The 15,700-nt window shown below is 41.9% G+C and overlaps 1 protein-coding gene across 1 annotated transcript; it reads left to right on the forward strand.

Annotated features, from left to right (window-relative positions):
- The first annotated feature begins 218 nt into the window (after nt 1–218).
- LOC109741381 (long chain acyl-CoA synthetase 6, peroxisomal) lies at nt 219–15,150 on the forward strand. The gene is made up of 23 exons (XM_020300461.4): nt 219–643; nt 1,514–1,574; nt 1,646–1,723; nt 2,199–2,270; nt 2,370–2,451; nt 2,599–2,704; nt 2,785–2,861; nt 3,368–3,412; nt 3,535–3,621; nt 5,377–5,466; nt 5,564–5,643; nt 5,742–5,835; nt 6,143–6,231; nt 6,359–6,447; nt 7,379–7,508; nt 7,599–7,717; nt 8,846–8,969; nt 9,051–9,137; nt 10,202–10,305; nt 10,384–10,469; nt 14,311–14,397; nt 14,499–14,585; nt 14,666–15,150. The coding sequence occupies exons 1-23, from the start codon at nt 505–507 to the stop codon at nt 14,759–14,761; spliced, it is 2,109 nt and encodes a 702-aa protein (XP_020156050.1). The 5' UTR covers nt 219–504; the 3' UTR covers nt 14,762–15,150.
- Nucleotides 15,151–15,700: the final 550 nt, after the last annotated feature.

The raw sequence follows: 15,700 nt of genomic DNA on the forward strand, positions 1-15,700 counted from the left end.
CACGTCCGTGACGGCGCAGAGCGTGTGGACGCCGATCATAAAACTGACGTTAGCTTTTTTAACATTTGTCATTTTTGGGTAAATAAAAAAACCCAATCCCCGCACACACTTGGGCGCCGTGCCGTGCCGCCGCATGTCGACGCGCGCACGCAACCGAACAACCACATCCGTGCTCCCCGAACCGCTCCAAAAGACCAAAATGCATCGGAGATATCTATGCTTCCGTCTCTCCTCCTCCACTCGATCATCCAACCCCGCTGCAACCTTTTTTTTTTTTGAGGGGTAACCCCGCTGCAACCTTTGGAGCATCCGCTCGAACAAGGCGCACGAGCCGAGTTCCCCACGTCTGCCTCGGTCTGTTCGCTCTCACGTCACGCGATAAGCCCGTGTTTTTCCGTCCCTCGCGTCTGCTCCCCCCACCTTCCCATCATCACGCGGCGCTAACGAGTAGCGGCGCGGACAGGGGTTGCGTGACACTACCGGCACTGCAGCAGCACGGGAGCCATGGCGCGGGAGGAGGAAGGACCCGCAATGATGGACGCCGCGGAGCGACGCCTCCGCGTGGTCTCCGCGCACCTCGAGCCGCAGGCCGGCGCCACCGCTGGCCTCGCCTCTAACCCCACCGCCGGCGAGTACGCCCACGGTACGTCTCTCTTCTCTTCCCTCGCCCCTCGACCCTTTGGCGTGCATGTCCTAGTTGGACCGGCCTTCAGCGGGACGCTCTAGGATTTGGATTTCGCGTTCGATTCGTTCAACAGCACGCTTTAACGGGGATAGCGACTAACGCTGGCGGCGCGGTGGTGGTCAGAATCCTGTTGAGTGGCTCGCGAATCGGGGCGGGGCACGGCGCATCTGCTCCGTCGCTCGCTTGCTTTTCCCTTGTTAGTTTGTTATTATAAAATGGATTTCACTTTCCTGGAAAAGTAACATAGTACCAGAAGCGAGTGGTTGCTCCCGCACTGGACTGGGCAGGTTGTTTTGCTAACTGTCCATAGCTACCCTTTTTGGTTTGTCGGCACCAGGAAGGTGTGAATGGAACGGAATCCTCTATGCAATGTGAAAAGCTTGAATTGTTTGCTGCAATCTGATCGGGATGCCTCTTCCTGAAAGGCTGAGCGCAAGTCTGTAGCTTAATCCTGTCTAAAGCAAACTCAAAAAGTACCAAATAAATTGGAATATTCCTTGCTACTTTTTGGGCCTGTTCGTGATTATTGGAATAGTTTATAGTATTTTTTATGCATCTACTTAGAACTGTCATACATGTTTTTCCTTGTATGAACAGTGGTGTTATTGGTGTGTTCATTGGGGTTTGCAAGAAGCCCCACTCTGTCAGGGAGAGTAATGCATGTGTTTTTCCTTTGTTTGAGAAATGGCTTATTTTAAAACAATCTATTATTAACGATTCAATGTACCCTAAATTTCACCTAGCATTCACTAGCACCCATTTTTTTTTTGTGAATAGCATATTTAGAAGTAACTATAATTGTTAACTCAATGCGCATATCTTCTTCAGTGCAGGGCTACAGCGTTGTTCTTCCTGAAAAGTTGCAAACTGGAAAGTGGAACGTGTACCGGTAGGCTATTTATATGTTATAAGATGCATTTTCATATACTGTTGCTCACAATCACTGTTACAATCCTGCAGATCTGCAGAGTCACCTCTGCGTTTAATTAACAGATTTCCTGCTACTCCAGACATTGGAACACTGCATGATAATTTTGTGTAAGAATACTCCCAATATCTTGAACATCTGAACTTCTGTTTCTTAATATCCATCTAAACTTAATCATATACTTATGTTAGCAAACTCTCATTAATGATTAGTGCTGCAATAGCCTTTCAGATTATGTCCTCCTTATTTACTGAATATATGCTAGAAAGATGGAAATTTCTAGAGAACGTTTGAAAGGCAGAGTTCAGCAAAACGAGTGGATTTTTTTCCTAAGGAAGCTCTCACTAGTTATTGCTACTTACGCTATAGTCTGGCTGATCCTACAGAGTAATATGCAAGGGAACCTGTTTATTTATTGTTTTAGCGAAGCCTTGGGGGCTGCAAAAAATGCATATATGTCAAACATGAGATTAAACTTACCAAAGTGCAAATCCTAACTGAGTGGGAGCTCTTGCAAACCTTTTAAACCTCATTACTGTAATCATCTTTCCTGTACAACTTTATATGGTATCCCAAATTGTGCAGGTATGCAGTCGAGACTTTTACAGATTGTAGGTATCTGGGTACAAGAGTGTGCGCTGATGGAGCAGTCGGAGAGTAAGGATTGAGTAACCGAGTATTCCTTACTTTTTTCATTTTGTAGTCTTTTTCATGATTGCCTTGTTTGACTCTTATAAATGGCATATAACATTGCAGCTACAAATGGATGACGTATGGAGAAGCTAGTACGAGCAGAACTGCAATAGGTTCTGGTCTTATTTATCATGGAATATCTGAAGTGAGTCATCAAGATCTCAACAAGCACTTGCCCTTTTGTTATTGACTAGTAACAAGTAGATACCTTGCCATATATTGCTATCTTGATATAGCACCTCAAGTTTCTCAGATTATTTATTTGTACTTTAATTCTTTTTATCTGAACCAGGGTGCACGCATTGGTCTGTATTTTATAAACAGACCTGAGTGGATCATAATTGATCATGCTTGTGCTGCATATTCATATGTATCTGTACCACTTTATGATACTCTTGGTATGTTCCTATTACCAAATGACCTTTGCTCTATGTCTCAGTCATCCAGTAACATTTTCTATGTAATGTACTTTCTGTAGGTCCAGATGCAGTTCAGTTCATTGTGAACCATGCAACAGTAGAAACTATTTTCTGTGTGCCTCAAACACTAAGCACTGTGAGCTTTAATCCCTCATCGCTACCTTAAATGATGACTGTTTTCTGAACTCCATAAAAGTTGGGCCTCCCCTACAGTTTCCGTTAATAAAATCCATAAAAGTTCTAGTACTCATGCCATTTCTGATACCAATTGTCGAGTCCTAACTAGCAAGGCTGACATGTAGCTAATTATTTCCAGTAATTTACCCATACTTCTAGGTGTTAATCTCATCCTGCTATGGTCTTAATTTATGTTGACTATGACTCCTTATGAGGGCTTCACGATGCCATGTCAAATACTTTATGTTCTGGACTGACTGTATCAAGTATACGAAAGATTAATGCGGTTGGTATCCTGCTATAGATTTTACTTGGACTTCATCCAAATGTTATTATAGTTTGAAACACTACATCAGTTTATAGATACCTCTCAGCATTCAACTATGCATTGCATCAGGTACATTTGGAAAGAAGTATATTTAATTTCGAGCTATAATCTTAACTATATTAATCCCTTGATTGCAGCTGCTAAGCTTCCTAACTCAAATGCCATGTGTCCGCCTTATAGTGGTAAGTGTGGACCATTTTTTTTTTTTTGAATTTTGTGGACCATTTACAATACTTTATGCAATGTGGCGGTGATGTTCTTATGAGAACTTCTCTTCTGTATCTGAATCTTCTTTTTTGTATAGGTAGTTGGTGGAGACAATGCAAATACGCCATCTACAACAGCAGCTGCTGGAGTGGAAATCATAACTTACTCCAGGCTACACAGCCAGGTGGGCTTTCTAATTGATCCTTCATTTAAAACAAACAAACAAACATCCTATGTTGTGAATTTTTAATGATACATAAGAGGTGTACCTCTTGACGGCGGGATCCCTCCGGGGTAGGCCTATGATGAGGATACGGCCCAACAGGCCCTCCCTGCCAACTCTTCTTTGAGCGAACCACTCAGCTGGGCCGGCATCATTAAACCCATCTGGCTAAACTGCATCACGACGTTCATCTGACTGAACCAGTCGTAGCGTTACCAATGGTTCCATAAACCTCAGCTACACCACGATATCACCAATGATGCCATCAAGGCCCTGGTAACAGCCAACTTAACTGCGCCGTTATCAGGGCGTGGGCATAATGCCATTATATTCTCTGCTTCATCACCCCTATATAAGGCGTAGTTAGAGTAGAATCTAGACAAGCTCAGTAGAATCACCGAGATCCACAAGATCACTCGGACACTACATTGTAACCGCATTGTTCATACATACAAGAGAGAAACATCCAGCAGGAGTAGGGTTTTACCCCTAGAACAGGGGGGCCGAACCTGGGTAAAACCTCCACTGTGTGAAATCCTGTACCTGGATCTTCCACGTGTGCCTTGCCTCCACAAAAATCCCCAAATCATGCATATTGTCGTAAAATCCGCGCGGCACTTGTGCAACTCACTTCTCATAGGCTGCGTGTAGCATGGTACTCATTCTGTAGCTTCATTGTGCGCCTACTTCTAAGGGTATATAATGCAACATTTGAACCACCATTCAAGAGATATGAACTAGTCAGCTGCACTTCATCATGTCTGCTACATCGTTTAACTAAAAACCCATTTGCAAGACTTGTTTTGTACACAGTACACACTAAGTTGATGTGACAATTAGCTTTTGCTTATGTTAGAACATGCAGCGCTTAGCTTGCTGTGTGAATGGTATATGGTGAAGTTTTTACTTCCTTTTGGGTTGAAAATTGGTTAATGTAGAATGTGAAATTCGATTATCCAGTTGTAACTTGTAAGTAAACTGACTGGGTGATGTGTGTATGTTTATCCTGGTACAACAGTTACTTCTCCCCATGTTGTGCAATACACATACAAGAGTAGACATATAGTTGTTGTGAACCTTGTATGGGACAATTACCGTGCTAAAGATAGCCAGGAGCCCAGGATGCATGGCTGCAAGTGATTAGGTAGACAGGTTGGTATGAGCGCATATTTGGGAGAGTATATATATTTTTCTTGTCTGCATGAAACGTAGATATGTGGCATCGTTATGACACTGTATGGCGGAGACACAGTATACCCCCCCCCCCCCCCCCCCCCCCCCCCCCACCCCCCAATTCCCTTGTTTCCTTACTGCTGCAAGTCCCTGCCCAATAGGTGGCCATCTCTTCATCTCCTATTGTAAATATGTTTGGCCTAACTGAGCTGCAGCATTGGTGCAGTGTACTAGCGTGCACAACATGTAGCGACAAATGGTAGAACTACCAGATGGATTAGACACTCTATTGTTGAAGCCACAGTTGTTTTTAGAGTTTTTCTGTTTAATGTTCAGTGCTTCTGGTAGGCTTAGATGCATGCTGGATATATTGCCTTAATTTTAGTGTGTATTTACTCCATGCATGTGGGATTCAATAATGTCCTATGTTGCCTTTAACATTTTATTTTTAATGAGAATAAATACTAGGGCATCTAGTTTCTGCTCATTCCTAAGAAAGTGCCCGTCTCTTTTTTCTGAACTCCTCTTGATCTTTTAACTCAGGGAAAGATGAGTTCTCAAACTTACCGTCCTCCAAAACCTGAAGATGTTGCCACTATCTGCTACACGAGTGGCACTACTGGCACACCAAAGGTAAATCATTCACGGTTCTTATTATTCTTTGCTTCATCACAAAACTTTTCTACTTCTACTTCCAGACATGTGATATTGGATGCCAATCTTTTCCCAGGGAGCTGTTCTTTCTCATGAGAACTTAATCGCGAATGTTGCAGGATCAAGCTTGGGCGTTAAGTTTTACCCCTCCGACGTGTGAGGATTTGATATACCCTTTCTTTTTTACTGTAGCTTATTCAATGTACAAAAACTCATTTTTTTTGTATGATAATAATGTTGACATGTCTCCTCAGGTATATCTCATACCTACCTTTAGCTCACATCTATGAGAGAGCTAACCAAATTGCACTGCTTCACTATGGAGTTGCCATTGGATTTTACCAAGGGGTATGTAGATTTTGAACTATTTAAGATGAGAGCTAGTAGTACTTTGCATTGTTGTATAGAAACTGAACGACATGAAGGACATGTATTGAGAGAAGTAACTGATAATATGTGATCTTGTATAAGTTTTACTCATCTAATGCAATAGTTTGCACTTGAGTTGTTTTTAGTCTGGGTAACTTCTCATAAAAGCTGTGGACCGTTCAGAGACTACTTGAAGGCCATGTGCATCAATATCTTTCATCACAAAGATAGTATTTTAACCATCCAATTATAGTACTTGTCATGAGTATATTACCGCTGTTTCCAGGATAATTTGAAGCTGATGGATGATTTGGCTGCTTTGAGACCAACCGTATTCGCAAGTGTTCCCCGGCTATATAACAGAATTTATTCTGCGTAATACAACTATACCAGTTATTACACATTTTCATGTTCATTGTGCATACGGCTAGGCATACCTTTTCTGAGGTCCATTTGTTCGACTGGGTTTTGTTAACTGGTTTATTGCTTGTTTACTCCATAGAATCACAAATGCTGTGAAGGATTCTGGTGGGCTAAAAGAAAGACTATTCCGTACCGCGTACAATGCCAAGAGGCAAGCTCTTATGAATGGTAAGCACATCATGAAGTTCATTTAAGTTCAGTGTCCCATCCATCCTATTTTTTGTCTAGAAACCATTTAACATAATTAATTATTTCTCACCACTGAAGCATGAAATCAGCACACACAATTCACTTTATGCACCTGTGTCTGTTGACCATAACGCGTTATTCCGTAGATTGATTGATTCTTGTTTGAATTGAAAACTGTAGAAGCGGCCCCAACAGTAGAATTTTATTAGAGACCAAACATATGTAGAAGAGGAGTATGTGCAAGCAAAATTCTTCTATAATTTAATTTTATAGTCCAACATTGCTCCTTGTAAAGAGCGTATACTAAACATGAAGTTTCGTTCCTTCTCCTTCCTGTCCAAATTGGTGCCCAGGTAACATAATTGTGACCAGGGTTCCCTTTTCCTTCAGGGTTAGCTGTAGTCAGATTTGGGCTCGCTTTCTTGTGCTTTTTTTTGCATTCACTTAGTTTAGAAGTTTATTGTGCTTTCTCAAAGTAGTCCTAAATGCCGTAATACTGTCTGTTTTTTTTCTTGTAAATTGAACGCTGGATATGAAGATAAGTGGCTGCTGACATGTTTAACCTAGACACTGAAAATACCAAAGGTGCAACTGAACGACCAAATGGGTTCCAACTTTTTATGTAGGTCACTCTTATAAGATTAAAAGGGTTGATATGTGTGATAATTGGAAATATAAAGCTTATGTAGCATTTTCATGATTTTCTAGTAGATAGCAAGTAATCATAATTTCCAAGTTGGAAACATGGATAGTAATCATCTTGTGTTAGTTATATTTCTGTTGCTTAGCAATGACCGAATGCTGCAAGATGGAAATTTCATTATTCTTGTAAGCACACCGTATTTGTCATTTGATCCATTTTCATTCCCTTGCATATATAATGAAATTTACTTACTACATTGTGTTTTAGGACGAAATCCTTCCCCAATGTGGGATAAGTTGGTATTTAACAAAATAAAAGCTAGGCTTGGTGGACGTGTGAGGCTTATGACTTCAGGCGCTTCTCCATTGTCAGCAGATGTAATGGAATTCCTAAGAATGTAAGCTTATTTCTTGTGTGCTGCCGTGTGTGATAATTGTTGGTAGCTTCATGTTCTTAGAAAGTAAACACTGTTTTTAACTTTTTGTAGATGCTTTGGTGGTGAGGTTCTTGAAGGCTATGGAATGACAGAGACATCTTGTGTCATCACTACAATGGATATTGGTGACAAATTAATTGGTCATGTTGGATCACCAAATCCTTCTTGTGGTAAGTTTTGTGTTTGGTTAACATTTGTGCTCAGGTTGACCATAATATTCTCGTGAAATCATTATTTTATGTTATTAGTGCATAGAGAATCCATCCTAGTAATCTCTACTATTAAAGGGGAGTTGGGGATTGTATGTTCCATACCCAAATCAAATCACATCTTATCAAAACCTTAACTAAATCAAAACTTTTCCTTGCCTTGCCCTTCCCATACTCAAATCAAATCTTACCAAAATCTAGAATATGACGGGTGTAAGATTTATGTCGGACATGATTGGTGTTGAACCACTAAAATATGTATGCCCCCGTTGTAACACACGGACAATTAGCTAGTGATGAGTAAATGTGGGTTTGATTTACTGTTTTTAGAGAATGTAGTAGAGGCTTGCCCATCTTTTCATTAAGCAAGAAGCCAGTCATACAAAATCGCAAGACCAACATGTGGCTAATTTACTACTCCCTCCGTCCCATAATATAAGAACGTTTTTGACACTAGTGTAGTGTTAAAAACGTTCTTATATTTTGGGACAGAGGGAGTAAATGTAAAGGAGACCACTCACACTCTACCAACAAACACACCCTAAAGTGGCACAAGCTCGGCATCTTCCTTGATGCTCCACAAGCGATACTAGGTCGCAATGCTGTCCCGGAACACACTGTTGCTGTTCTGTTTGTGCCACGAAGTCAGCATGTCAGTGTCAGCATTCATGTCGGATGGAATTCATTCTTTTCTTGAGCACATATCAAAATGCGTGCTGTTTTGTATTAGAAGGGGCACAATGAGAAGGCAGAAAAGTAACCAACAAGTCAAACGAGAACTACAAAGTCTAGCAAACCAAGTAAAAATGAAACTAGCAAAAACAAGAAGCCAAGAAACAAAAAAGGTGAGGAACTAGTAGGTCAGCACAAGCAGAACTGAAGAAATTTTATTTGAGGTTCATTTAGCAAGGTCCATTGACCCATGTTGATTGAATTTCTTCATCCAGAGATGAATTATGTTGTGTCTTGAGAAATCTTTCAGTATCTTTCCATGTTGACAGAAATTAAGGTCTCATTTCTAATAATTACATGGAGTTTTGTATTTTCTTATTCTCTCTTTCGTAATGCAAATATTGTTTTCATTTTCAGAGGTTAAACTTGTGGATGTCCCAGAAATGAATTACACTTGTGAGGATCAACCATATCCTCGTGGAGAAATATGTGTTAGAGGACCTACAATATTCCGCGGTTACTATAAAGACGAAGTCCAAACGTAATTTGCTATCCTTCAACTCCTATTTGAACTTTTGAATTTATTAAGTGAGTTAAAATAAATGCATTTGGAAATGTGCAGAAGGGATGTCATTGACAATGATCGCTGGTTGCACACTGGAGACATAGGTTTGTGGCTGCCTGGAGGGCGTCTAAAAATTATAGATAGGTAAAATCGGAAAGCTGGATGGCAATTATGCGCATTTTGCTTTCATTTAGATTGCTTAATCTAGTGTAGTTTATCTGTTTGGTGCTTTTATACTGTCCATGCGCGAGCTATTAGAACTATCACTAAACAATTCAATAGCTGTAGAGTATAGTTGATCTATTATCTAACGAATTTCCAAGTGAAAGTGATTCTTCAGAAAAAGAAAAAATGTATGCTACAGGTTCCTGTGAATAGCAGCAACGGAATTATTATTTACTGAAAATTATTCTTTTGCTTTCATATTCTTACGACTGATCTTTTGCTTTATCGTTATTAGGACTTGAACTTCTGTAGCATGCTGGAGCGCTTCTAAGCTAGTTGGATTTTTGTTATGATTTTGTTAGTTGTTTAGGGTGCACAAAGTAGATAAGGCGCACATGATGCTATCAAAATTATCAATCCATGTCCTTAAGTTTCCATCTGCTTCCATTTCTATTTAGGGGAAGTTATATCTTATGTATCAGTGCTTTTAACTTCTGTACAGGTTTCTAATGTTACTCAGAAGTTGCCAGTAAACTCTTAATGCTCACTTGAAAGTAGAATGTATTATGTGAGGTTGGCATGGTAGATGATAAAACTCTTATACAGTATGTTATTAGGACTTACTAGTAGAATATCTGCCACTCAGTTAAATCAGTATAATTTCAAGTATGTTGAGGACCATCTAAAGACAAGTTTGTGACCCTAAAATTAGAGCGTTGCGGAGTGAAAGCAGCATATCAACCTTCTCAAGTACTGATCAAGATCTGATCACGCATAAATATTATTACAATTTTGCTCACTGTTATTGAACCGTTGAACTTGGCAGGCCTTTGTCCTGTTAGGTAGTGTAATGTTTGGAGAATTTTGAGGAATCACCTAAGCTCACAGTATATCCTTTTATTTGGATTAGAGACTCTTTGGGTTATCACCCAATCTCTTTCTGCAGATTTCCCTAGGTTAATTCATTTAGTATGTTCGACTACACTTAGTTTGGTACTAGTTTTCTTCCATTTCTTACTGTTCTGTATTTTTCTGAGCTCCAGGAAAAAGAACATTTTCAAGTTGGCTCAAGGAGAATACATAGCTCCAGAGAAGATTGAGAATGTGTACGCTAAGTGCAAGTTCATTGCTCAATGCTTTATATATGGTAATGTTCATGATTTTATATTAGTTGTACCTATCAATTGTGGTGACGTGTTTTCTGAGTTTGTTGATTTGGATGCAGGTGATAGTTTCAACTCTTTTCTAGTTGCCATTGTAGCAGTTGAACCAGATGTTTTGAAGGCTTGGGCCGCATCTCAAGGAATACAAGTAAGTACTTTAACCTTTCATTTCCCGCTACCTTATAAAACCAAACATTGAGATGAACTCATTGTTTCTACTCAAATTAGACTTAGGGCCTCTTTGGATTGTATAATTTCATAGGAATTTTTGTGGGACTCTAATCCTCAATAATTTGTTTCCTATAAGGACCCTATTCATCAGAGGGATGGGGTTGTCATATTCCTGTCTCTAATTGAACCAACATAAGCTCAAACCTTATTTTTCCTTCTAGAATTCCAATGGACCCTCTCTTTATTTCTCTCGACTTTTGGTCTTCATTCCTCCCAACATTTCTATGTTCATTTATGTGAACCATCCAAAGGCATTACTTCAATTATTCCTGTTTTGAGATTGTACAGAAGCCCAAAATATGTGGCATCTCATCCATGTTTCTTTTCCTATTCCTGTGTTTTCTATTTCTTGTGATTCAAAGAGCATGGCTTGTTCCTCATATTATGTTTGGTCATTCATGGAATTAGGCAAGTCCTTTTCATTTAGTGATTTAGTGTTAGTATTGAACACTTGAACTCAAAATGTTGGGGATGCAACCAGGACCTTCGCCTTGTGGTAGGAGCCTGCAACTAGAGTGTTGCTTTTAGCTATATACAAGCTTATATTCTTGCTACTATCCCGTCACCATGCATTAAAAAAAAGGGCAGCCCGGTGCATGTAGCTCCCGCTTGCGCAGGGTCCGGGGAAGGGTCCGACCACTTTGGGTCTATTGTACGCAGCCTTTCCCTACATTTCTGTAAGAGGCTGTTTCCAGGACTTAAACCCGCGACCTCATGGTCACAAGGCAGCAGCTTTTACCACTGCGCCAAGGCTCCCCTTCACCATGCATTATTCTCCAAGAAGGATTTTAAGAGTTCGTTTACAGTACTTTTTGGCTGTGTCCTGGAATTTTGAAATGCTAGTAACATGGCAGCATGATATTAGCTGGAAACCGACACTAAACAAATGGCTTAAACTGGTTCCGTTGATGATGTTAGTACAGCGCATTAAAGCAGCACTAGTCCCATTACGGATGGCTGGATGGCAAGTAGACCAGGAAACCAGGATCATTGTATTGTAGCAGGAGATGGTCACGTGTTGGGCAAAGATTTGCAGCAGCAAGTAAAAGAGGAATAGGATTAGGAAAAAGTCCTGTTGTATACGGAAAGGTCTATTAAGTCCAATCGTATTAGGAGTGATCAAGGGTCTAAGCCTCCACCATATATGGATCCCATCTATCTATGTTTCAGGGAAGCAAGAAATAATCAGTCTAATCTCTCTCCCCATCCTCTCTTTCTGAACGTATGTCCACCCAATCTCTCGCAGCCATAGAGTTTGGCTATCTTCAGCATGGTAGTTATCGCGTCATGAAACAAATTCACAACAGGTCGAATACTTCATTTGCCACCAATAGCTAGTCACTATCTTGGTTTTCTGGACGAGTTGCCTTACAGCGAGATGCCCTTCTCCTATCTTGGGATCCCGCTTACGTTGCAACGCCCTACTGCCGCGCAACTCCAGCCCTTAGTGGATCGCACCGCCGGCTGCCTCCCATTCTGGAAAGCCCACCTGATGAATTGCGCCGGCCGTCTCGCCCTTGTCAAATCCGTCCTGGGCATGATTCCGATACACCAGCTCCTCGTGTTCGCCCCGCCACAGAAGATTCTCAGGCAGTTCAAAAAGATACATCGCGATTTTCTCTGGGCCGGACGCGCCGCCGCCAACGGCGGCCACTGCCACGTTAATTGGCGCCGCGTATGTTGCCCCCTACCCCTTGGCGGCCAGGGGGTCCAGGACCTGCAGCGCACTGGACTCGCCCTTAGGCTGCGTTGGCTTTGGTTCTCTCGCACTGATGACACCCACGCCTGGTCCGGTCTTGACCTGCAGTTCTCCATGGAGGAACGGGCCATATTTTTTGCGTCGACCTACATGATGATTGGTGATGGGCTCACTGCCAAATTCCGGGAAGACCGCTGGATTGATGGCCGTTCGATCAGCGAAATTGCACCACTCCTGTACGCGTGCATTCCCAAGAGGCGCAGAAAGCACATGACCGTGGCTGAGGGCCTCCAGGACCAGGGCTGGGCCCGTGACATTCAGCGTATCCTCGGCGTGCACGAGATCGGGCAGTACCTCATGCTTTGGCAAAAGCTCGAGGGCCTCACGCTCACTGAGGAACCCGATCGCCTAATCTGGAAGTGGACCTCGAGCGGCGTCTACACTGCGCAATCCTGCTACCGCCTCCTTCTCTGGCTCCGTGTGCTGTGATGCATGGAAGCTGATCTGGAAATCTTGGGCACCCCCCAAAGTGAAGTTCTTCCTCTGGTTGGCGAACCAGGATCGCTGCTGGATGGCCGACCGCCTCGTGCGGCGTGGCCTACAGCATCCTCCCCGGTGCCCCCTCTGCGATCAAGCTCCGGAGACCATCCGTCACCTACTGCTTGAATGCCCCTTCTCTCGACAGGCCTGGCATGAGATATTGGCTTGGTTACGATTGACCACCAGCGCGCCAACGAATGAAGCCTCGCTGAAGGATTGGTGGCAGCAAGCAAGGCAAGACACCCCCAAGTCCCTTCGCAAAGGTTTGGCCTCCATCGCGCTCCTCATGCCATGGATGATCTGGAAGCACAGGAACGAGTGCGTTTTCGACGACAATCTGCCGTCTATTCACTCCCTCATTAACAAGGTCAAGGAGGAAGCTGCCCTTTGGGCTAGAGCGGGAGCGGCTGGCCTGCGTGCCATTCTGCCCAGGACCTGGGATGTGCATTAGTTACTTCTGTGTACTCCGTAACCTACCTCCTAGGAGGACTGTAAACACAAACTCTCTCTTTTCAATGCAATGAAACACAAGTCTTATGTGTTTTCTCGAGAAAAAAAAACCCTTGGGGCTGGAGACAAAGTAGCGAAAAGGATGGATCGTGGCTGCATTCATATCAATCAGCCAGAGGTCTAGGTGTCCTCAGTTTTTTTCTGCACTATCTTTGTCATAGTGTTTTTTTTCTTCTTCTGGAAACTGCACAAAATCAGATAGTTTTTTGTGGACGGTTTGACGCAAGCAGTGGGAGTGATTTTAGTGTGGCTGCGCTTCATGAGGCCAATCACTAAACTGGAAGCAGTGATTGATTTGAAGGTCTATGGAATTGTATAAAACAAATGAACATTAACAAGATAACTTTTCTTGGGATGTAGTTTTTGTGTTTCTGGGAGTTCTTTTATTGTATGTCCAAAAGCACTAAAGCAGCATTGTAACTATCCTTTTTTCTTCTGGAGAAGTATCTAGATGTACATGGAGGAACACTCCACAGTTTCTTACTTCTTATGTTATGCACAAAAAGTGGCTATGCAGGCCTAAATATAGAAACTGTATGTGTGCGCCATTTTTAATGTTTTTTTTTCTGTATCGACTTCTAATGGATTTTTTTTCACGAAAACTGCAAGTACATCCGAGATCCCCCCCCCCCCCCAAAATGTACACAAGCTTCTCTTTTGTTGGCTGGTGCCAGTGTGCAAGTGATCCCTGGCTCAGTTAGCATATTTCTACTTTTGTCGACCTTAATGGTGTAGAAAACTGGGATCTATAATTAGAATAGTCACATTCTGTTTCATAGTGTTTCCTTTAGATATGTTACTTGTCATTTGGCTTTTCTTTTGATCAACTTTGCACTTCCTCAAGACATTATCTTCGTTCATGGTTTCATCCTTAAAGTGGCGCTGAGAAATAACACACTTGGGTCATACTTTCTTGTGTTATTGTTATTTCATATATCCTCCAATGGTTCTCGCATACAATCCAATCTTGTCATGTTATTTTCTAATATACATCCTGTCTAATCTCTAGAGTGAGGATTTAAGACAGCTTTGTGCTGACCCGAGAGCAAAAGCTGCTGTCTTGGCTGACATGGATTCTATTGGAAAGGAAGCACAGGTTTCTCTCTGCACTCCCGACTGTACATACATTCTCTATAAGTAATCTAGGAGTATTATGTATATCATCCCTTGATAAATATTTGTATTATCATCTTCCAGCTAAGAGGTTTTGAATTTGCCAAAGCTGTTACTCTTGTTGCTGAACCTTTCACAGTAGAAAATGGTCTCCTCACCCCAACGTTCAAGGTAAGCACGTTCATTCTGTTACAGTAGTAGGTTTAAATACGGGGAAGCTAACCTCAGTACGAACTCTGAATCTTTTACAGGTCAAAAGACCGCAAGCTAAGGCCTACTTCGTGAAAGAACTCGCAGATATGTATGCACAACTGCGTGACGCCGAATCAGCTAGGCAGAAGTTGTAATTATTCGAGAAATGTTCAGGAGTAAGGTTCAAACCAATACAGGACAGGTTCACACAATGGAGTAAGGATTTCTCATTTGCTCTATGAGCAGGAATACCTTTCACCCGCCAACAGCAAGGAGTGGTGTTGGGTGTGGTTATATTTATAAAGGAATAAACCGAAGGCCCCATTGTAGAATTTCGTTCGTTATTTTGGTAAAAGGTATACAATTTATAGGAAAACATTCTTGATATACCTATACCCATCAACAGTTCATGCCTTCTTGCTACTGCAGAAGTTATACAAAAGACTGAAGATATACCTATACATGTAAGTTATAGGAAAACATTCTGTAACCATGATCATGTTCAAATATGTATGTTACACTAAGGCAAAAATTGAGAAGAAAATCGCTGGTGAGGTTTCAGCACTACTCTCAATCACACGAGCGAATTCAGGGAAGAACTAGGGGAATTCGGATTAGGGTTTGTGCCGCCAAGGTGGGCGAAACAAAGCCAGCTGGAACACGGCGGCCTAGGGTTTAGCCCTATTACAAGTTAGCTGCCTTCTCTTGCCTGATCCCAGGCTTATAAATCATTACAACTTACTGGAGGTAAAAACAGAAAGAAGAAAAGGTTGGTGCTTTTTCGGGAAAGCAAACAACAAGATGAAGGCTACTAGCCGTCCAATCTGAGATCAACGTCGAGCGCGAGCTCCTTGCATGAAGCGATAAGCGAGTGTCCTTCGTTAGATGGAGATCTTGCGGCTTAATTTGAAATCCCTTGAACTGCTTGAGGGCCTAAGTATTTAATTGACTGGCATGAAAAGTACTCCCTCCGTAAACTAATATAAGAGCGTTTAGAATACTAAAGTAGTGATCTAAACGCTCTTATATTAGTTTATAGAGGAAGTATCATATAACTTGTAGTTCTCGGGTAATAGGAGTTTGTAAGAGGCATG

The sequence above is a fragment of the Aegilops tauschii genome, chromosome 5 (assembly GCF_002575655.3).
Source record: "Aegilops tauschii subsp. strangulata cultivar AL8/78 chromosome 5, Aet v6.0, whole genome shotgun sequence".
NCBI classification, from domain to species: Eukaryota; Viridiplantae; Streptophyta; class Magnoliopsida; order Poales; family Poaceae; genus Aegilops; species Aegilops tauschii.